Source organism: Toxotes jaculatrix, chromosome 13, assembly GCF_017976425.1.
Source record: "Toxotes jaculatrix isolate fToxJac2 chromosome 13, fToxJac2.pri, whole genome shotgun sequence".
Classification (NCBI taxonomy): Eukaryota; Metazoa; Chordata; class Actinopteri; family Toxotidae; genus Toxotes; species Toxotes jaculatrix.
In genome coordinates this window covers 921,011-942,336 of record NC_054406.1, presented here as the reverse complement: position 1 = coordinate 942,336, position 21,326 = coordinate 921,011, and the positions used below count along the sequence as shown (strand labels likewise).

General features: G+C 44.2%; 4 protein-coding genes across 4 annotated transcripts; 2 read left to right on the top strand and 2 right to left on the bottom strand.

The window, feature by feature from the left end:
• On the bottom strand, nucleotides 1-5,971 carry LOC121191600. Its single transcript, XM_041052820.1, has 5 exons — nucleotides 5,826-5,971; nucleotides 4,994-5,356; nucleotides 4,349-4,471; nucleotides 622-683; nucleotides 1-424 (listed from the first exon to the last, which is right to left on the bottom strand). The coding sequence occupies exons 1-5, from the start codon at nucleotides 5,857-5,859 to the stop codon at nucleotides 278-280; spliced, it is 729 nt and encodes a 242-aa protein (XP_040908754.1). The 5' UTR covers nucleotides 5,860-5,971; the 3' UTR covers nucleotides 1-277.
• On the top strand, nucleotides 428-3,642 carry LOC121191599. Its single transcript, XM_041052819.1, has 2 exons — nucleotides 428-1,465; nucleotides 2,175-3,642. The coding sequence occupies exons 1-2, from the start codon at nucleotides 1,136-1,138 to the stop codon at nucleotides 2,679-2,681; spliced, it is 837 nt and encodes a 278-aa protein (XP_040908753.1). The 5' UTR covers nucleotides 428-1,135; the 3' UTR covers nucleotides 2,682-3,642.
• A 440-nt stretch (nucleotides 5,972-6,411) lies between the features above and the next one.
• Nucleotides 6,412-11,575, top strand: lgals17 (galectin 17). The gene is made up of 7 exons (XM_041052818.1): nucleotides 6,412-6,517; nucleotides 7,821-7,864; nucleotides 8,852-9,217; nucleotides 9,359-9,449; nucleotides 9,663-9,841; nucleotides 9,947-10,000; nucleotides 10,193-11,575. Exons 1-7 carry the CDS (start codon nucleotides 6,492-6,494, stop codon nucleotides 10,273-10,275), a joined length of 843 nt encoding a protein of 280 aa, XP_040908752.1. The 5' UTR covers nucleotides 6,412-6,491; the 3' UTR covers nucleotides 10,276-11,575.
• A 354-nt stretch (nucleotides 11,576-11,929) lies between these two features.
• Nucleotides 11,930-21,316, bottom strand: vps52 (VPS52 subunit of GARP complex). Its single transcript, XM_041052809.1, has 20 exons — nucleotides 21,004-21,316; nucleotides 19,920-20,001; nucleotides 19,654-19,706; nucleotides 19,204-19,279; nucleotides 18,964-19,031; nucleotides 18,476-18,651; nucleotides 18,236-18,386; nucleotides 17,923-18,023; nucleotides 17,537-17,669; nucleotides 17,312-17,369; nucleotides 16,269-16,402; nucleotides 15,535-15,690; nucleotides 15,269-15,387; nucleotides 14,946-15,069; nucleotides 14,701-14,796; nucleotides 14,342-14,449; nucleotides 14,036-14,101; nucleotides 13,697-13,808; nucleotides 12,924-13,042; nucleotides 11,930-12,365 (listed from the first exon to the last, which is right to left on the bottom strand). Exons 1-20 carry the CDS (start codon nucleotides 21,097-21,099, stop codon nucleotides 12,219-12,221), a joined length of 2,175 nt encoding a protein of 724 aa, XP_040908743.1. The 5' UTR covers nucleotides 21,100-21,316; the 3' UTR covers nucleotides 11,930-12,218.
• Between the last annotated feature and the right edge of the window lie 10 nt (nucleotides 21,317-21,326).

Below are 21,326 nucleotides of genomic sequence, written 5' to 3'. Positions count from 1 at the left end.
AATTCATGCACTTATCATCCACACTGGTTTTCACTGATCTCATTCACACTTTGGTCAGAGTGACTGTGACACAGGTGTTAAATGACACTCTGCTTGGACTGTGCCGTCACTCAAGACTCAAGGTCAGGAGTTTAAAACCTATGATGCAGAATATAAAATGGTATAATCAGAATGAGAGACTGTAATTCACTTCCTCACCAGCAGGTGGTGGTGAAACTCATCATTCACTGAAACCTCTATTAAAAAAAACATGATACCAAAACAACAAAAATCCTCTTCATCTGTGGTCACGTGATCTGTCTGGGATCTTGCGAGTGGCCACCGTTGAGTATGTAACATCCTCTTTGACCAATCCTAATCCTCTTTGGCCAGGGGGGCGGGGCTTGTCTGCATGCCTCAGACTGGAATATTGTAAAGATGAGTCCTGCAGAGACAGAGAACAGATCCTGCTGCAGTTAACAGAAATATATAAATGTTTCTGTGACTGATCTGACTCAAACACACACTGACACACTGAAGTTTAACAGCATGACTGACGAGTGAGAAATAACAGAACTGGGCTGTTTTAGTGTCTAATTCCAATCAACCAGACCAAGATCAGACATGGGACCATCTACTGACCTCTGTGATCCTCAGACTGGATTCACCTCTCCCTGAATTACAGCAGCAAACAGCTGGTTTACCTGAAGACAAAGGAAAGGGAGGTAGAGCGTGAGGACGGCTCAGGCGGGGTCAGTGGTTAAACTTTAACAGCAGGAATTCAGACAAGACGAGGAGAAGACTTTACCCACAGAAAACAACACTTTTAAATCCACACACAGCACAGCACAGGGCAAACAGCCAAAGCAGAAATCCAGCCCTCATTCCAGACCGGCTTCTGACTTCTGGTAACTGCGTCAAACTCAGCGTAAGTGAAACCATGAAAGTGAAACTATAAGAGTGAAACTAGGGCGAGTTGTTTGTGCCAGAGCAGCAGACACAGAGTGAGCTCTGCCGGTTCCTTTTCCAGCTTCTCCTCAAGAAAAATCCTCTGCAATCTCAGAGAAAACACAAAGACTGTTCTTCACATTCTTCTGTCTCTAAGGGAAGAGCAGATTTTCTTATTTCCTGCCTTCTCCCTCCTCTCAGCAGCAGCATGCCAGACACTAATCTGTGCTTGGAGGCCCTGTCGGCTCTTTCCGGCTGTAACGTGGAGCCGACCAGCGGACCCTCCCAGCTCACCCCGCAGGACTTTGTCAACATCGTGGCCCTCAAGGAGTTTTACAAGCAGGAAGGGTATAAGGAACTGGAATACCCCAGTTTAGGCACCCTGTCCCTGCAGGACATAGGCGACGAGGACCTGTACAGCTCCCCCCCAGCACTGACTGAGGGCCCCGGGCCGGAGGAGAGCCTCAGGACCACGGTGAAGATCAACCCTCAGGACTTTTTCCATCCTCAGTACGACTACGACTTCACCAACATCAAGGTGAGACACCTGAGATCATGTGACATGGCCTGAGCACAGACTGAGGTTTCTGTTTCACTAGTGGAGCTATTAACTGTTGTTAACAGCCATTGCTCTGTTGCTCTTATTGTCTTTTGTTTGGGCAAAATGTCAAATATGAGACAAAACAGGACAGTGAATATGATTAAATAAGTGAATATCATGTTGCATATCAGGCCCTTAGTGTGACTGTGATTTATTGTATTATATTTATCAATAAGTAAATGTCCAGCTGATTAAATTACACACAGTGAGTATGGAGTTTTCTGGGCTCACTGGATAATCGAAGCTTTCAGAACAGTCCCTGCTGCTCGTGATTTACGTCTGACAAAAAGATTTTCAGTACCTGTGCCAGTGTCACACCTGGGCTTCCTCTCTTCCTCTACACCTGTTCTCACTAAACTCAGTTTTATATTTCAGTGAATAAGTCAAACTTCCACAGATCAGTGTTTTGTTTAGTCTTCATTTTTAGTTCAATAACACGTGAAGAATCCACCCAGGTGCCATACTCAGGGCCCAGGGCCCTGGGCCAGTCCTGATTCCAAGCCTTGATTCCCCAGCACCGTGTGTGGGACTGGGACTGGGTCTAGGACAGGGTCTGGGACTGGGACTGGGTCTGGGTCTGGGTCTAGTCAAGAATGGTCCAATACTAGCCTATTTTGCTGACTGTTGACCCTCTGTTGACCTCCAGGACGGAAACAAGAAGTTCCTGCGTGGTAATGAGCAGTACGTCCGGCCCTGTGGGTGGAACCGCGTCGCCCTCCGAGTCATGCAGAGATACGACAGCGGGGACGACTGGCTCGGGATGGGTAAAGATGCCTGGCCCGTCTCCTACCACGGACACAACATGGACGGCTCCCTCGGCGTCATCCTGATCCACGGAGGGAGCCCTGACAACGACCAGTTTCTGGACGCCGCCGCCGCCAGTCTGGTCGCCGGTGAGACGAGGGGTAGAGGGGTGTACTCCACACCGGACATCAAGATGGCGGAGAAGTACTGCAAGAGCTTCAAGTCCAAAGTGGATGGGAAGACGTACAAAGTGGTTCTTCAGAACCGTATCAACCCCGAGAAGAGGAAGAAGTGCCAGAGAGAAGACATCTGGTTGGTCTACGTCCCCGAAGGCCGCAACGACGTCCAGGTGAGGGCCATCGTCCAGGAGTCCATCCGTCCGTACGGGCTGCTGCTGAAGCAGGCGTGAGCCGAACGCGGACGGGAACTACGCCAACAGAACGTGCTCTTGAATATCAACAAAAAAACCTCACAAAAATGACTTCAGTCTTTTCCACTGACATCAGGTGAAAGTGAATTCTAAAAGATGGGATTGATGGGAGTTCATCTGTGAACACTGAACACAGTGTGCCACAGTCTACATGTTGTGTTCAACCGTCAGACAAACGGTGCAAACAACAAAGCAACATGTTAAAGCCAATCACACTGCTCCACTGGAGCCTGACGCCCTCTGCATCTGGGAGGCTGATTTTGCTGCCATCTACTGTCATATACTGATATTTCATTTCTTCCTTGTAAACAAATAGTTCCATACAAAGCTGATGATGAATTATTCTAGTTTTTATCAATTCAGTAAAAAAAATCTGTTCTGATTTTTTACTTGATTTTTTTTCCGGTGAACTGGACTGACCATAGACACCAGGTGAACCAGGTGTGCTTTGAAAACACAAAGTGGTTTTAATATTTTAGCATTACAGATTTCCACTGAGGGTTAAGCTGAGTAAGATTTGATTAGATTTTATTATTACACCTCATTGAAAATGTTGTGTGGTGTCTGATGTCTTTCACTGTCTGACGTCTTTCACTGTCTGATGTCTTTCACTGTCTGACGTCTTTCACTGTCTGATGTCTTTCACTGTCTGACGTCTTTCACTGTCTGATGTCTTTCACTGTCTGACGTCTTTCACTGTCTGATGTCTTTCACTGTCTGACGTCTTTCACTGTCTGATGTCTTTCACTGTCTGACGTCTTTCACAGCAGCATTGCTCAGTGTTTTTCCAACATGTTTCTTTGTCTCTTGTATCTTTTCTTTTCGTAGTCCTCACATCCACTGGGACTACAGTTCAATATGTATAACATGTTTTGCACTGGGTGTAATCACCACTGCACGTTTTCTTTGTGTCTGGATGAATAATTAAACACTGTTTTCAGACTCTGGTGTGTAGAAGCTCATTGTTGTATTATTTTAGTATTTTTCGAGCTGATATACGAAACTATCCAGATGCTGCGTCACAGTTCCTGACTAATCTTCATTCTCATTGTCACAAAATCCTTTTGTGCTCAGTGAAGGTTAAAGCAGTGGAACAGACAAAACAAAAACTTCACCAATCTACAAACGTTTTCCTTGTCTTTGGTTTTCATTAACTCGTCCATTCAAAGCGTTCTCCTTTCAGAGAGCCGAGATTCTTTCACAGATGAAGGTGATCATTTTTTTTTTTTTTTTGCCTCAGTTCACTTGAATGGTTGCACAACCTGAGCTGGTCAAACTTGTTTTTGTACTTTAAAATGCATGTTTATATTTTAAGCTTGATTTTGTCAACTCTCTTCAGAATTTAAACAAATAAAATATTTCTCTCTCAAATTTACTGAGGTAAAAAGTAGAATTAAATGAAAACACTTGTACTTTCAGGTACATTCCACCACTGTGAGGTTCAGCGGCGACACTGACACACACATACAGAAGCTCAACCTCAAACACCACAAACACAGGAAACTGGACTCTCATCTTAACACTGTCGTAGCACCGAAATGTCTTCTCTTAACAAACATGTCCTCACTTTTCATAAATGTCCTCTCTCTCAGTGTCAAAACGTTTGATTCTCACAAAGAAAGAAGAAGACAACAGCAACCACACACCTGAGCACAGGTAGAGTCCAAAGCTGAAGACGGAGATGAGGACGAATAAAGGTGTGAAAATGCAGATTCCTAGACCCCAACATGGCTGCCTCATTTTGTCTCTGGCTGACTTCCCATCAGCTCCTGGGAACACAAAAAAAGCAGGACTCAGTTGGTATTTTGACCCTTTGATTGACCTGTAGGAGTCTGTACGTGTATAAATCACAGCTGCTATATTCCACAGGTTTAAACATCGTGACTGAGAGTGAGAGAAGTGAGGCAGAGATACTGTGAGGGGAGAGTGACAGATTCGCAGGGTTAGCGTGTTCACAGGAAGAGGCTTCTGAAAGCTCTGACTTCACGAGAAATGGGGGAGGCCATGGAAAATCATTTTCAGCAGATGATGAGCTGATATATTGTAATTTTAGTTGTATGGACTTTTCACACAGACGTGATCCACAGATTTTTAGATTCAGTGTGACTTACACTTCCTGAGGATATGTAAACGTCCATAAAGCTGTTTAAAAGAAAAAAGGTGCAACACTGCAGAACCTGAATTACTGAGAATCACCAAGTGATCCAGTGACAGATGTTAAACAGAAACTGCTGATATGAAATTTGGTGAAATGCAGCTGGAAAAGGAGTAAAAGTCTTTAACCATCTCACCGTTCACAGCCAGAAGACTTCCTCTGCCAACACATCCAAGCCCTGCACACAACCCTGTGCAGAAATACAGCCCCGCATCGTCCTCCTCCACCTCCATGATCTCCAGGCTGACTGCGCCTCTCTCCACATCTCCCAGGGTGTTGAAGTGACTGCTGTTTGCAGACTGAAAGTCGACAGTGTCTGTTCCTAATTTACCCGGTTTAACTGTCAGCAGAGGCAGCAACTGGTCTGAACGCAGCAGGTACCAGGTGATCTGGGCGCTGGACGTCAGGTTACAGGTCAGTGTGACGTTCTGACCCACCTGGACCACCCGGGCAGAGCGGAGGACAGGTGAGGCAGAAGACTGGCAACATCCTGTAACACCTGAGTGAGTGCACAGGTGAGGAGACAGGTGAGACTGGCATCATCAGGCTGATGCTAAGAGAGAGGTCTGTGGGATTTACTTGGTTAAATACTGGTTAAATTAAAAATTCATTTCAAAACCACAGAGACTTGGGCGTGTCCTCTGTGAACAGTCACAGGTGTTCGGCTCACGTCCTCAGACCAGCTGGTTTTCTTTCAGTTTGCTTAGTTTTGCATTCTGTGTAAATTTCACCGCAGCCGCAAGAATGATGAGCATCACGAGTGAAGTTCATAAACAAAGCAGACATCATGACTGACACAAGCCTCTGATTTAAGCCGTCTTATCTCAAAAGTCCTTGAATTTCTCCACAGCTGACCTTAAAAGACACTGAGACACGCTTGAATTCGATTTCCAAAGAGAGTGTGTGAAGCCTGGAGCCCCTGCCTGCATCTAGATGATCACATAAATATAAAATATGCATTAACTTACAAAGGAAAGTGAGGATCCATGTGAGACCTGCCATAACTGAGATAACTGAGTGAAAACACTGTCCAGGTGACCGAGCTGCAGACTGAAGAGGGAGGAAGTTTGGGACTTTATTAAAGAGTTAGAAAGCAGAACTTTCAGACCACCAGACTCAGCAACACTCAGCAACCAGTGCCCCCCCCCCCCCTCCTCCCATCCTCCTGAAACTCCGTTAGGTTTCGTTTCTGCGGAGCTCTGTCGCTTCAAAATAAAAGAACCACAAAATTCCCCGGGGTTTGAGACAACGTTGATTTCTGTTTGCAGTTTAAAAAAAAAAAGAGTGCACCAGAACTGTAAAGTTAATTAATTGCCGATATTAATTGCAATTACTTGAACTTGTGTATTTTTTTAAAGACTGAACAGAAATAGAAAACGCCTGACAGCTGAGTCCAGCAGCCTGTTGCAGGTCAGTAGCTTTATGATATTTAGATTTATATACTTCGACCTTTTTTTTATTGGTATTGTTTCACACTGTTTCTACCTGCGCTTTTATTTTGACATCTCTTGCAGGAAATCGAAACTTAAAACTCTAAATAAATTGTGCTCACAGCTGAGAGTCAACACACCCTAACGACCGCACAGAGGAGGAAAGAGAAGAGGACTGAACTAAGTGTCCGAGCAGCCCACAGCATGGGAACAATCAACAAACGACACTGGTAAGAAACATTAGGCTTTATTTTGAAAGTCAAAGCCTCCCGCGCTGTGAGTCTTTGTGATTTGATCGCACAATAATCACACACCGCTTTTATTTTTGACGTGGCAGCGGATGAGTTTACAGGCTGCAGCAGCGGAAAGATGTGCATGAAACAGCATGATTCGGTGCGGCTTTACTGACCGTCAGTGCGGCTTCACTGACCGTCAGTGCGGCTTCACTGACCGTCAGTGCGGCGGGAGTCGCTCAGCGTGCAGCACCGTGCACGCTGCAAGCCGCGGAGCGCGCACAGAGCAGAGCGCGCACAGAGCCAGAGCGCGCACAGAGCCGCAGCCTGCAGCTCTTTCGTTTCCAGCAAAATCATCGTGCGTTTCTGTTCCTGTACGGTCTGTGATCGAAACGAAACTTTGACCAACACGTCTCAGTGACTCAGTGTCAGCTCTGTTCATTGGCTCAGCCTCAGAATACATTCATTATATAGAATACATTTACTGAAGTATGAGATTTAGTTTTTTTTTTTGCTTTACTGGAGCATTTTCACATCATCCAGCTTTATATCGTACTGCTCCACATCGCAGAGGGAAATATTTTACTTTTTATAAGAAGATTTTGGAAATTAGTGCTGCAGCAAAGTTTTTTCCTTGTCTGTTAATATGATCATCGTTTTCTCAATAAATTAACCAGTTGTTCTACAACACTTCTAAACATGAAAGTGAAAAACGCCCAGAACATCTGATATAATAAAAAAAAAGAGATTAGCAGCAAATTCTCAGAGAAACCAGACATTTCATTTAAAAGTTATGAAGAATAAATTATTAGATTTTTATTTAAATCGTTTCTGATTAAATATCAAATCGTTTCACCTCTATCATAATCACTATGTTATATTGCTTTACTTGAAACTGCCAGTGAGTTCAGCCCAGTTTAAGTTTTACTTTTCCATAAAATGAGAGAATTTGGCAGAATTCTTAAATTGGCCCCCGGGGGACAAACAAAGTTCTCTCTCTCTGAATCTGAAGCCGGGCTGGAGCAGTGAAATGCAGCATGTGTTGGATATGTATTGGGATTATAGCTCTATAACATACATGTTTATGTGTCTGCTGATATGTGTTTTAATGACCTCATGGTGAATTGAGTGAATAAGTTTTAATCAGATTCTTTCCTCTGTGGCGTCCTAATTAAATTCCTTTAATACTGTGTCGGGTTATCTGTCAGCCAGGTTTGAGAAGATTACCTGTGAGCAGGTGTGTGTATCATAAAACCTCCAGTCAAACATTTATCGTTGCTTTTTCTCCCGTGTCTTCCAGGTTTTTCGTTCATCTCCAGTGTCTCCTGATTGGCAGTTTAGTTGGTGAGTATCAGCCTGTGATGAACAGGGTTACTGTGGTTTAAGGTTTCTAACAGATTTATATTAATGTCTGAAACCTCACTGCGCCTCCATCACAAGCTGTAATTTAACTGCGCCCGATGCAGCTGCTGTTCTGCAGAAGTCGCCACCAGAGGTCGTCGTACCTGAGCGTTCGCTGAGGCTAAAGGTCATAAAATGAAGCATAAGCAGCTCAGATGAAACCTGTCCTCGTGTCTGATCCTATAACTGTCCAAAATGTCCAGTTGTGTAATTTCATATAAAAGACGTCACAGCTGAATTAGTTAATTTGTGATTCCAGAGAAAATCTGGAATCATAACTGAAAGACCTGAGGTCAGTAGGTTAGCAGGTAACGCAGGCAGCTGCGACACCTGTCAGTCGCTGGTTCCACTGAGGCTGTCAGTCACACATCAAGTCTTAAATCAAATCATTTGAGACCCGTGTCCACTGCAGTTACACCGTACGGAGTCAGAGTTATTATCAGGACAAAATCTGATTTTAAACTGCTCGTGAACGTCAGCATTTAATGATCTGATCCCTGAACTGGAAAATCAGAAATCTGAAACCAGATTACTTCATTTCCGTTTGTTTGAGAATAATGAACAGGTGCACTCCTCTGCAGAGTTCTTTTGAATCACCTGTGTGTAAGTAAACCAGGTGTAAGCAGCATTTTACTGCTGTAGCTGAAGGCAAGGAGCTGCTTTATCTGCTGCTAGACACAGTTAGCTACTTTAGTCCAGTGGTTCGCAATCTATGGGTCGGGCTCCAACAAAGGGTCACAGGATAAATCTGAGGGGTCATGATGATTAATGGGCAAAGAAAGAAGAAGAACTGGATCATGTGACCTCTTTGGGCCTCAAACAGCTTTTTTTTTTTGTTTTAAATAAAAATGGGAATTTTGTGTTTTGTGTTAAAAATTGTGCTGTATTTTATAAATTTAAATATTTGGCATACCTGCTTTTTTCTCCCAGACTCCTCCTCCCTGTCCTCCGTCTCGTACTTCCAGATTGTCACCTCCACTGTGGGGAGTCAAGTGGTTCTTCCCTGCAGATGGAAGAAACACCTGGGGGAGGAGGGCCCGTCCAGCTTCCACATCCAGTGGACCTCCTTGGCAGACACCGTGTTCGAGCAGTGGGGAGTGGAGAAGTGGCAGGCGGAGGAGTTTGAGGGCCGGGTGGAGGTTCCCGAGGAGAAGCTCACGTCCGGGGATTGTTCTCTGATCATCAGCGATGTTCAGATCAGAGACACGGGGAGATATGAGAGCTTCATGGTGGTGGACGGCGTGAGATCCAAAAAAACCAGGGTCTTCATTCAGGGCGTCAAGCTGTCTGTGTTCGGTTAGTTTGGGTTTCATCGCTCTGTTCGTCTTCCTTCTTGTTTCTAATGTCGAGTTTCGTTCTTTCATTTCATCTCTGCCCTTCTCTTAGATTTTTGTCCTGCTGCCATGTTGTTTTAAGAAAGTTTTGTTTTCCTCTCAGACCACAAATCCCTGCAGTCTCAGGGTCCAGGTGAGGACTTGGTTCTGGATCTCCACACCCCTCACTCTGTGAGAGTGGTCTTCCAGGGCAGGTGAGGTGTTTTTCCAAAGGGAAAAAAAAAGATGATGGTGGAATCTTTTGTTTTCCATGTACCATGAACAGTTTCACAGTGGGTGCAGCTCTGAGACGTGTCCTGTAATTACCGTTCATCAGACTGTTTGTCTCAGAGCTCTGAGTCATTAACAGAGTCAGACACTTTATTATGCTGCATCACGAGGATTTCTGACAGATGTGTGCTCCACAGGAACAGCTCCGAGTGGTCGGACCTGTGGGTGAGGGAGGGTGAGAACAGTCGGCGTCTGGAGAAACATCCACTGAAAGAGCAGCTGACGATGAAGAACCTGCAGAGCTCAGATGAAGGAACGTACAAAGTTCTGGATGAGCAGGGCCTCGCTGTGAGCACCGTGCAGCTCTCTGTGGAAAGTGAGCAGCTTTCTTTGCCTCCTGGTGAAAGACTGACAAGTTTCATACATAGTTTTGGTCCCGATTCTTTAAAGATGAAACTGATGTAACTCGTCTGTTCCACAGAAAGCTCCACAGCTCTCAGATTCCGCCAGGTTTCAGAAGATGACATGATTACAGGTGAGAAAATAATATCAACATTTTAATAATAATAATAATATTTAGATTCTGGCAAATGAATAGAATATACTTTATTAATCCCTTTGGGAGGTCCCTTGGGGAAATTTGGGTAAATGAAGCAGAGCTAAAGAAGATTCCCATAAAGGGAAAAGTCTGACCTGGAATAACCCTCTGTCTTCCTGCGCTCTCCAGGTGACGCTGCCAGAAGCAGCTGCTCAGCTCAGCTCGTCCTCTCGGTTCTCGTCCTGAGTTTCCAGATTCCTCATCTGCTCTGAGAGGATCTCTGCTCAGGAGCAGCCCTGTGTGATTCAATGTCCTCATTTACTGTCATTGGGTTTCTGAACTGTAAATTAAGCCTGAATGATGTTTCAGATGAGCCAGGACACTGTGTGTTCGAGTGAAGAGGACGAAGACGGTGATGAGGACTTTGTGTTTTAGTCTACAACTGTGAGTCAAAAGTTTAAGACCACTCGATTTTATCAGGAGACACTGAAGCATGAGTCTTTTTTTCTAACAACAGAATGAGAACTTAACATTTTCATACATTTACAGCCTTGTTCTCTCTACATGTTCTGTGACACAGCTGTCAGCACATAGCACACAGACAGAATCTATAAGGTAATCACTGGTTCTGCAGTTGTAAATGTTAATTATCAGTTTATAGTTGTTTTTTTTTTTAGCTTGAAGGCGTCCTGCAGCCCTTTTCCAAAAGACATGACTGTCCACTATTTGTTGACCAGGCAAAATGCAAACCAGCAACTCTAAAGACGGAGAAGTCGACATTTTCTCAGTTTGACATCGAAGCTTAAAAACATTTAGTGTTTGGTGAATCTGACGATAACTAGTGTCAAACTGACGTGTATTTATTTTGTAGTTGTAGGTCTTTGTGAACGATGATGCACTAACACTGTGAATTAAGTGAACATCAATAATAATTATTCTAATTATCCATCAAAGTCAACTTTCGGTTTTCTTTTCTGTCACTTGACGTTAGTGTCGTGTGGTAATCGTAGCTTTGAGCAGCTCTCTCTGCTGTCGTGTGCTTTCCTCATGTTTAATCAACCAAAATATTGTTTGATTTAGAAAATGATCTTCAGATTAATCCACAAGTAAACGAACGTAAACAACTAGAAAGTAAAAACACAGGAAGTCCTGCATCCAAGTCAAAAGTACAAGGTAATGAGACTTTTTCATTATTTGTCTGGACAAATAAATAAATAATCAGTTCATTAGGAAAATGATCTTCAGATTCATTAACACGTTAGTTGGAGTCCTGGTTTATAAAATCTTTTCAGATTTTGCACATAAGCAGCCTGAGTCTGAAGAAAATGAGTCTAAACATTGATGGAGATTATCATCATCATTATTATTATTAATATTATTGTGAACATGTAAAATGTGTTTTGTAGCTTTTGTTGTGATTTGTTTTGCTGTGTGTGTGTGTGTGTGTGTCACAGTATTTATATCACTCATGTTCTTTCAGCAGCTTCAGAGTTTAAAGTGATTTTTTTCAGTTGCTCTTTAATCTGTTTCAGTTCATTCAGACGAAAATAAATGAAAATAAAACAGCAAACACAGCTGCGTTGTGTTTCAGTGACTGTTCACTGCGCCACGATTCACACACAGACTCACACGAGTGAAAGCAACAAATGAGCAAAGGCACACAACAGGCCTGATCACAGCCGGGTGTATGTGGTCCCTCTGAGACACAGAGCTCCGTCTAAAACACATCAGTGATCCACACTGTTACACTGGGTCACGTCTTCCTTCATCACCTTCATCACCTTCATCACCCTCATCACACACACACGCACGCTCGCACACACACGCACACACACACACGCACACACACACACACACACACACACACACACACACACACACACACACACACACACACACACACACACACACACACACACACACACACACACACACACACACACACCGTCCCACTGCCCCAAAAACTCGCTACAGCACCAACTGTCTTCTTCATCTGGAGGGAAAATGGAGACAGAGTCTGGTCTTGTTTTGTTAATGCTTTCCAAAATTTACAGTATGACTCAAGTTCTTCAGAATAAGCAGGAGAAAACTGGAGGGAACCCACTCCTCCTCCAGACTCCGGATGTTTCTACGTATCATGCTCATGTTTCTGGTTTGTTTATGAAGCAGATTCTTTACCGGGGGACTTTCCAGCACACTAACACATCCCGCCCTGTCAGAAGTTGGGTTTGTGCTTCTTGACCTCCACCATGAGGTGGTGCAGGTTGATAAGCTCGGAGCGGACCGCCAGGCTGCGGAACGTCGGCTGGTTCAGGACCTTGTGGAAACCGTGGTAGTACTGGATCAGCTGGGTCAGAGCGCCCTGCAGCAGGAAGAAGAAGTGCTGCTTTATCTCTTATTACAAAACTCATTTCATCTCACACAAACACCATATCTGTGAAATCCAGGTCACTGTGGGTCGTCACTGATGATTTGAGCGAATCCTTTATGCAACTCATTCACCAAAAACTCCAAACGTACAAGTTTCAGCTTCTAAAATGTCCTGAAAGTTGCCTCTGGCTGCTGTAAATGCACCACCGGGGAAAAGTGGAAAACCTGCGAACAGCTGTGTGACTACATGGAAACACAACTGCTTTGATTTTATTTTTCATTTATACAAAGAGGAAAAAAAAACAGAACAGATGTGAAACAGGCCTGAGAGGAGAGGTTAGAAAGGAGCAGGCTCATGATGGATCATCGATCTGCAGAAGGTTTTCATAGAAATAAATCGTGTGGCTGCCTGAAGGGAAGGAAATCAGTCTGAACACAATAACAGGAAAAATGGACGCGCAGCTTTCCAGGCCCGTAGGTCACTGTGGAGCTTCACTGGTGTAATAACTGGTAAGTTAACTGGTTTGAAAAGTGCTGACTGTTGTCTCACCTGTATGATGCTGGTTCCATTTTTGAAGTTGGTGAAAGACCTCATGACGTCCTGACTCATGGACTCCACCGACTGTTTCCACGTACTGGAAAACCCCCGAACCAGCTGAGTGATCCGAGCTGCAGGAGAGACACCGAGGGGGACAAACAGTTCGCTAAAGCTAAAGCTAACCTGATGAAAACAATTCAGGTGTGTTAAATTTACACTGTGATGATGACTGACTGACACCGTGTGGCTGGTAACATGTCTGTCTCTCCCTCATGTGAGAGTTTGGTTTGTTGCCTGAGTAGTTCTACGTCGGTGACACAATACAGAGTTAAAAAAAGAAGTTGCACAGGCATGTGGTGAGTGTGAGTGGAAACAGAGTGTAGAGAAAAAGGATGTGGGGAGACGTGTCTCTGCAGCCTCACAGGCACGAGGAGAAACAAAACCGAGAGCTCGGCTGAGCGCTCGCCAACAAACGCTACTGTGGAAAACAAAACTGAAGCATCAGCACAAAGAATCCAGCTGAACCTGCAGTTCATGAGTCAGGATGGAGATGAAGTGTGTGAATGATTGCAGATCTCAGTAAATCTGCAGTATGGCTCTGATGAGGAGGGCCTCATCTCCTGCACATTAAGACAGGAAACCCAACAGAGGTTAATCCTGCCACGTATCCCAGAAGTCCCTGTAATGACTCGCTATTATAAATCTGTTTAATGATATTTAACACTTCAAACTGTCCCAGAAAATAAAACGTAAAAGAAAATTCAAGTCATCTCTCTTCCTCTCACCTTCCTCATTCTTCAGTCGGTCCAGCTGCCCTTTCTCCATCAACGCCTCGGCCTCCTTCACAAAAGCAATCATCCCTCCGAAGGGGGGAGATAAAATCTCCTCGATAAACTCCTGGAGGGGGGAGGAGGAACAAACAAACGCGACAGCAGCAACACACTGTGAGTAAACATGGAGTTTTTCTAAAGGTTGTGTCTCCGTTTACTGTTTCACCAGGTTTTAGCCACTTTCTGTTTCATAGCTTCAATTAACAACATGCGATTTAGCTGCACGTGTGTCAAAATAAAAGCCCGTAGCACAGAGAGAACACAGGTTTCAAATAACACCTCTGTGATCATTACCTGTGTTCTGGCCAGGAGCAGCTGCTGAAAACCCTCCACCTCTTTACTGTCATCTGCTGCCCTCTCCTGGACAAACAAGGAACAAAGTGCATTACAGAGCAACAGATTAGAATCTGAATTTCCCACAGGGAAGAGGACAGGGACGAGAGGAAAGCCCAGACAGGTTCGAAGAGACATGTCAATTCAGTTTCCACATTCGAACAGGAGTAAAAGAAAGGTGAGTGAGACGTTTGGTTGTAGTTTCTGTCTTAACTAAGCTTGTTAAGGACAAACACAGGACACGGGCAGGCAGGGTTTGAAGCTCACCATCAGGACACCGAGCATCATGTCGTAGTTGTTGATGAGGAAGATCAGCTGATCTCTTCTGGAGGGAAACTCCGCTGCCATCTTCAGCACAAAGTTTTCCACCTCAACCTGGAAAATCAGTGGCCATATTTGTTTCATAGCATTGACAACAAAGCCAGTTTGTGAGAGAGGAACACGGTCGGGACAGTGTTTGTCCGATGTCAGACAAACAACAGATACAACAAACAAACAGTGAGGAGAAGAACACAGTAAAGAGGAGGGCTCATTTTGCTATCTTTGTGAGGACCACTCCAGTTTTAAACCAGTGTATTAAGAGCAGGTCTGTATTGTGTGTGTGAGTGTGTGTGTGTGTGTGTTACCTGCAGCTGTCCCAGCAGAGTGTTGGTTCTCTCATTGGGAAATGTCTGATTGATGCTGACGATGGCTGACGAGAACTCTGCGTATCGACGAGTGATCTGAAATCAACAACACACACTGCTGCGTGATGACGTCTGTGTGTGTCTGTGTGTGTTTGTGTGTGTCTGCGTGTGTCTGTGTGTGTCTGTGCGTGTCTGTGTGTGTGTGTTTGTCCTCCCTGTATCTAAATGTGAGTGTGTAGACCTACGTAGTGTGGTCTGGTGTCCAGCACTCCCAGTTTCTGAGGGTCTGTGTTTCTGATGCTGTGGATGTTCATCTCCAGGATCAGCTCAAACCTCGGCCACAGCAGCTCCAACACCGCCTCCCAGTACCTGACACACAGGTGAGGACACGTGGCTTAAACAACATCCTCAACATTTCAACGTTGTCCTAATGCAGATCATTAAAAACTGTGAGCAGAGACTGTCTGAGACTGGCGTCTTCACTGCCAGAAGGTGAACATGTACTGAGTACGTTTCAAGACTAAAACAGATTTTCTCCCATCAACAGGGTGATGACTGGGACACCGACTTGTCGAGAGCGGGGATGTTCCTCTTGGCGGTGATGGCTCTGAACCTGAGGATGATGTGGATGCACAGGAAGATGGCGATGCTGTCGTAGCAGTCGGACACATACGTGGACATACTTTTCTGCGGGAACAGACAGAGACAGGACTCAATAAGACAATACCACTGAATATTTAACGGCCACAGCTTAGTTATAGTGAACCATCCTGACAGAGGTGTACCAAAGCGTGGCATCTGTATCGTGCTGAGGAGGTGATTCTTTGTTCGTACCAGGAACATGCTGAGAGTTTTTCCCATGATGCTGTTGAAGAGGTCGAGGGCAGAGTTTCCTGCCACCATAAAGAAGTCTGACAGGAAGAGGTATTCTCTGCAGCCGTTGTCCAGCAGAGCGTAGTGCTGACTGCGGAACAGCGTCTCATAGGGATACTGAAGGAGAAATAACAGAGAGAAAAATAATAACTGATGGTGTTAATGTTGCTGTCTGCAAAATCACGCACTGACGAGTTTATTGGCTCACAGTGTGAAAATGCTTCAGTTTAGGTTTCCTCATAATATGTGACACATTACCACAAGATGTCAGTGTTTCCTCGGCACACGGCGGGAAAAGGGAGCAGATCACACGATGGGTGAAGCTTCTCAGCAACCTACAGCTCCTGCACGCTGTTTTTCTGCCGCTCACTTAACACTGAACTTTACATTTACTGCAGGGCACTGGCTATAAAGCCCTACACGCACCTTTTTAGATTGTAAATACTTGAATTGAATGCGCACTTCTTGTTTCTCAACCAAAGCTCAGGTGTGAGAGCTCCCTGAGCCCCCTGGGCCCCGCGGTGATTTTAATCCTGTCCAGAGCTTTGGTGTAAAATTTCCAGAGAAAGTGATTTTTTTTTTGTTTTTTGAAACTATAACAACTTATCAATCAAAGGACGATGACGTAAGTTGAGCCTAAATGTTCATTTCTCAGCCTGTTTACGTTGCATCTGTGGATGTTTGGGACGTCTCACCCTGCTGTCTCCTCTCTGAGCTGTGTGTGGAACCAGGATGGGCCCCTCCAGCTCAGCCGGACTCAGTATGGCCCCCCTCTGGCCCAGAGTGAAGATGGTGTTCCTGCTCTTCAGAGACGGTTTGGAGAAGAAACCTGCAGCAGGGAGTCAAGGATCCTCACGTGTCGTCTAACTAAATTAACTGTTAACACACTTTGCATTCCAGTGTGTGTGAGCGAGGCATTGGCAGGTCTCATGACCTACTTACTGATGACCCAAAATCTGATTGATCTGTGTGTTCTTATGTTTGGTATGTGTGTCACACACGCCCACTCATGTAACGCTCACACATTTGAACTAGATAGGTACGTACATTAAACTTCGACACACACACACACACACACACACACACACACACACACACACACACACACACACACCTCACATGCCTGTGCCTCAGACCTGAGGTGTGTCTTCTCACATCATTTTTAACATTTACTTTAATTGCCCTGTTGTTAATTGCCTTGCTTTGTGGTCAGCTCTGCGTCAGTGTTGTTTGGAGAGGAGCCAGACCTGATTTACTGTGGATGTTCTGGCACTTCGCCTGCTCAACACCTCATTTCCATATTTCAAAACCCTTTACACAAACCATCAATTACCTGCGCTGATTGAGTTCTCAAGGGAGTTAACCAGAGTGACAGGCTTAACAAAGGAGAGCAAATAAGGCTTCATCTTAAACATGTTTTCATCTCAAAGACGATGTCTAAGTCACTGGTATCCAACCTGTGGGGTGGGACCCTCACAAAGGATCACAGAGTTTATTACTGTTTGCATAAAACAGCTGTCTCATGTTTACCACTGAATTTCTGTTTAATATTTTTATTTATAATGTTCGTATCATGTACCAGACTTTCATGATTCTTTCACTTTTTTTGTGCAAATGTACATTAAACTGCGTGTTTTCATTTTCTTTTGATGGACACAGCTTGTGTGTGTTGGTGTGTACATTAGTCTCTTAAATGCAGGCACAGAAAACACACACACACACACACACTAAAGGATATCTTTCTTGGCTGTGTCCTCTACCCCCATCAGGTCGTCTTTGTCTGCCACCTCCTCGTACTGCAGACAGGACAGACACATTCAATCACATGTAAAGAACCTGTTCCTTTGAATGCTGACACACACACACACACACTGATACGAGCGACACAGCTGAAATGACAGTGACAGTGACAGACTCAGCTCAGAGATCACGAGCTTGTTGTTTCCTGTGCTGACACACTGACCTGCACTTTGAGCAGCCTGCCGCTGTACGACTTGAAGTAGCTGTAGTAGATTTTGCTCATCGTGTCCACGTACTCGTCACGTATCTCTTTTGCGACCGTCCTCTCGTTGGCCAAAAGGAACTGGTAGAAAAATCTACAGCAAGACGAACAAACTTTTTCAGTCACGGAGCGGACGTTTAAACATTCAGCGTACAAACATTTACAGTTTTTCTTAGTGATATTACAACTCTAACTCCCCACTTTATACTACAAAGGGTTTTGATAATAGCAGACACTCAAAAAAACATGATAATTTGTGTGGACACATTTAAAGTATGTCCCTCAAAGGCAATTCATTTTCAGAGCCTCGAAGATCTGGCACAGCCGGCAGGTACAGCTGTGCTCACCTGTATTTCAGCAGAGTGTTCTGTGGTATCTGGTAGTTGGTCATTGGCTTCCTGAAGGAGTAGATCTTCTGAAGAATGAACTCCCGGATCTTCGATACTGCCTGAGGAGAGGAAAACGTGTTATTAGAGGTAAATACCCGCAAAGTCCAATCTGAAAGGCATGAAACCCAACTCGTTCCATGATTTGAATGGATGTGGAGGAGACACAGAATAACAGCGTGACGCTTAAAGAAGAGACACAAAGAGAATCTGCAGCTAATTACGCCACAGATCAAACGTCCTCTGACTCCTCCCCAGTCTCCGTGTGTCTCACCTTGAGTTTGAGGCGGTCGACAATGTCCTGTATGTCGGAGCAGGCCAGCGTCTCTCTGAAGCTCAGCTCTTTGGCAAAGTTGATCTTGTTGTTGAGTTCGTGGAGCTGCTCCAGAAACTCCTGCTCCGTCACAGGACTGTCCAGGATGGTGCTGGGACAACACGAGACAATGTCACATCAACACTGTACTCTTTCACATTTAACTGCATTAAGAGCCACGATTCTCTCCATCACTCTTACGAGATCATGGTTCCCGGCACCACCAACTCGTCCACCAGCTGGCTGAGGTGGCTGCGTACGGCCTGCCTGTTCTTCAGCCGGACGTTCATGCTGACTGACTGCTGCTGCAGAGTCTGGATCTCGCTGCTGATGGAGGACAGGTCGCTCTGGAAGCCGCTCAGCATTCCCTCCATACGCTGAAAAGATAAATGAGGGGACACAAATCAACTGTCGGGGTAAAATAACTTTCCTTCCCTGAATAAAGTTCAACCTTGTCTCATCTTATGTTAAAAAATGTATTATTGTTCTGAAAACCACAAAGTGAAGACTGATAAAGTGGGAAAAGCATAAGACGACGGTGGAGAACAGCAGAAAGAAACAAAAAACTGCAGACAAAAGCAGCTCTTTGTTTTTAATCTGGAGACTGAAAAATCCTGGTGGCTCTTCTAGAATTTGTTTCTGAAAAAACGGAGGGTGTGCTGGATCACGATGAAGACGTGTCGTCTTACCTCTAGTATGGAGTCACAGGCGGTGATCTGGTTGTGAAGAAGAGCGATGTTCTGACTCTCCTTGATGTCTGACAGTTGATGGGTCAGCAAAATAAAAGTGACTGAGTTTTGAGCCATTCCCTCCAAACAGGAAGTAAAACTTCCGCCAAACCTTCATGTGAACAGTAGTACATTACTCTGTTTGCTCTTCATTATATACGTATAGCATCATGACGTTCAGGCTGTAAGCAGGAAGGATACAGTCTTTGATGGAGGCCTGTTCGATCCTCTGCAGCTCTGCCTCCACCTGTTTGGAGTACTGCCTGAGGTCTACGCCCTGAAAGCAGACAGGAGGCAAGAACATCGTCATCCCTTCTACTATTCAGTCGCAGTGGAATTAAAAAAGGTGAGAAAAACATCATTGGTACTGTCATAAAGTGGAGACACAGCAGTTCTGTCTTCATCCATTATTTAATTTATTTTCAAAAATCCAGGAGATCGGAATGTTTCCTCTTCTTTCTAAAAACTAGTTCTTAAAAATAATCTGTCCCCCTGAAAAAGAGGTTAGAAAACACCTCATACAATCACAGTATTAGTTTTACCACTTCACCCTCTGGTGATTTGTGTTAAGAAAAATGCCTCCTCCTCTCAGACGTCCTGTTAAATTCTGTGTAACAAACTGCTTCGTCAAACTTTAGTGTTGAGTCTCACCGTTTTGAGCGCCTCTTTAACAAGGTCATCCTCCAGGTTGGCCTGGATGTGAACTGCAGGCGACAGAGAGACAAACAGTGTTCTTGAAAAATCAAACACTCAACAGAGACGCTGGACAGATTTCCTTTACCAGGAAAAACACTCTGACTGAGGAGTTTTATTATGAGCTTCAAGATATTTTCAAGCCAAAAAGATGGCTCCATTCATCGGTGTGCTTCATATCTCAATCACAGGATGAGACATATTAATGACAAATGTTGTCTTACTGTCCACTTCGTCCAAGATGTATTCATCAGTGGTGAGGTCCAGTTCTCCCAGGTTGAGGTTGGCGATGTCTCCCTCGGTCTTCTGGAGAAACCACAGAGGATCACACACAAACAACTGTTTCAGACAACTAATGGGTCTTAGGTGGTTTGTTAAACTTTAACACATATGAATACAGGGTTGCAACTAGCAATTGTTATTACAATAATACTGTTGTTATTATAGATATGATTATGCATGCTTGTTATTATTATACAATAGTGAACTGTAACACTAAACACATTTTAACTGTAACACGAATCATTCCTATCACTGTATATTCCATAATCCTAGAGTTACTGCTGAATACCTATTATATTATACTATGTTATACCTCTCTACTCTGTTACCTTTCTCTTGCCTTTTATTTCTATTATTTGTAGTGTTTTTCCTCTACTTCCTGTTCTTTTATGTGTGAAAAGAAATTTGATTTAATTCTGCTTTAAGGATAGTTTTCCTCAGTTTTACATATATACATATATTTTTCCTATGCTGGCTCTTTCCTTTTGTGCCTACTGCACATGACCTGTTTCTTCTTACTGTCAATGTCAGCGAACAGGTTCCCAGAGCCCATACCGATGTTTTCTCTGATAAACACCGTATCAATTCATTCGATTTACACTGACATCAAATATTCACCTTTGCGAAGCTGCAACCAGAGAATGAAACACACTGTCTGTGCAGTGACTAATCGATTAACGATCGAACAGGTTTGCTTCCATGAAATCACTGAGCTTTTCAGTGTTGTGACAGGATGCTAACAGCTACATTAGCTTCAAGCAACATCATTACACCTCATCAGTATACACATACTGTGTTTCCTATCACAGGCTTTTCATTTATCGCAGCTATATACTGAAGATTAATCATCTGTTCATCTGACTAGATGCTCCACAGTTTAGTCAAACTAACGTTGCAGTTCACTGAAAAAAAAGATCTTGTTGGAAACGCCACCGGGAAGCGAAGCTGAATTATCGCTTTTAAACCGAACGTTGTAGTTTTTCACGCCAGAAACAGACATGAAAAAAATACACAAATAAATGTCACCTCGTCCTGTAAATAAGCCATGGCGATTTCTGTTGGGTTTCCAGCTGTGTTTACATCGAGACCAGCTCCAACAGCAGCTGCCGTTCCCTCCGCCATTGCGGCGAATTTACGCTAGCGTCCGAAAAAAAAATACAAGTCCCACCGCACCGTCGTCCCCGGAAAAAAGCTTCCCCGCGTTTGTGAACAGAACTGAATATTAGTACGGACATTTATTATGTGAGATACAGAAACACGAAGAACGGGAACCCAGACATTTAATATTTATCATTCAACATAAATGCATATATATTTGTTTTCAGCAAAGGGTCCCCAGCGTGTGTCAC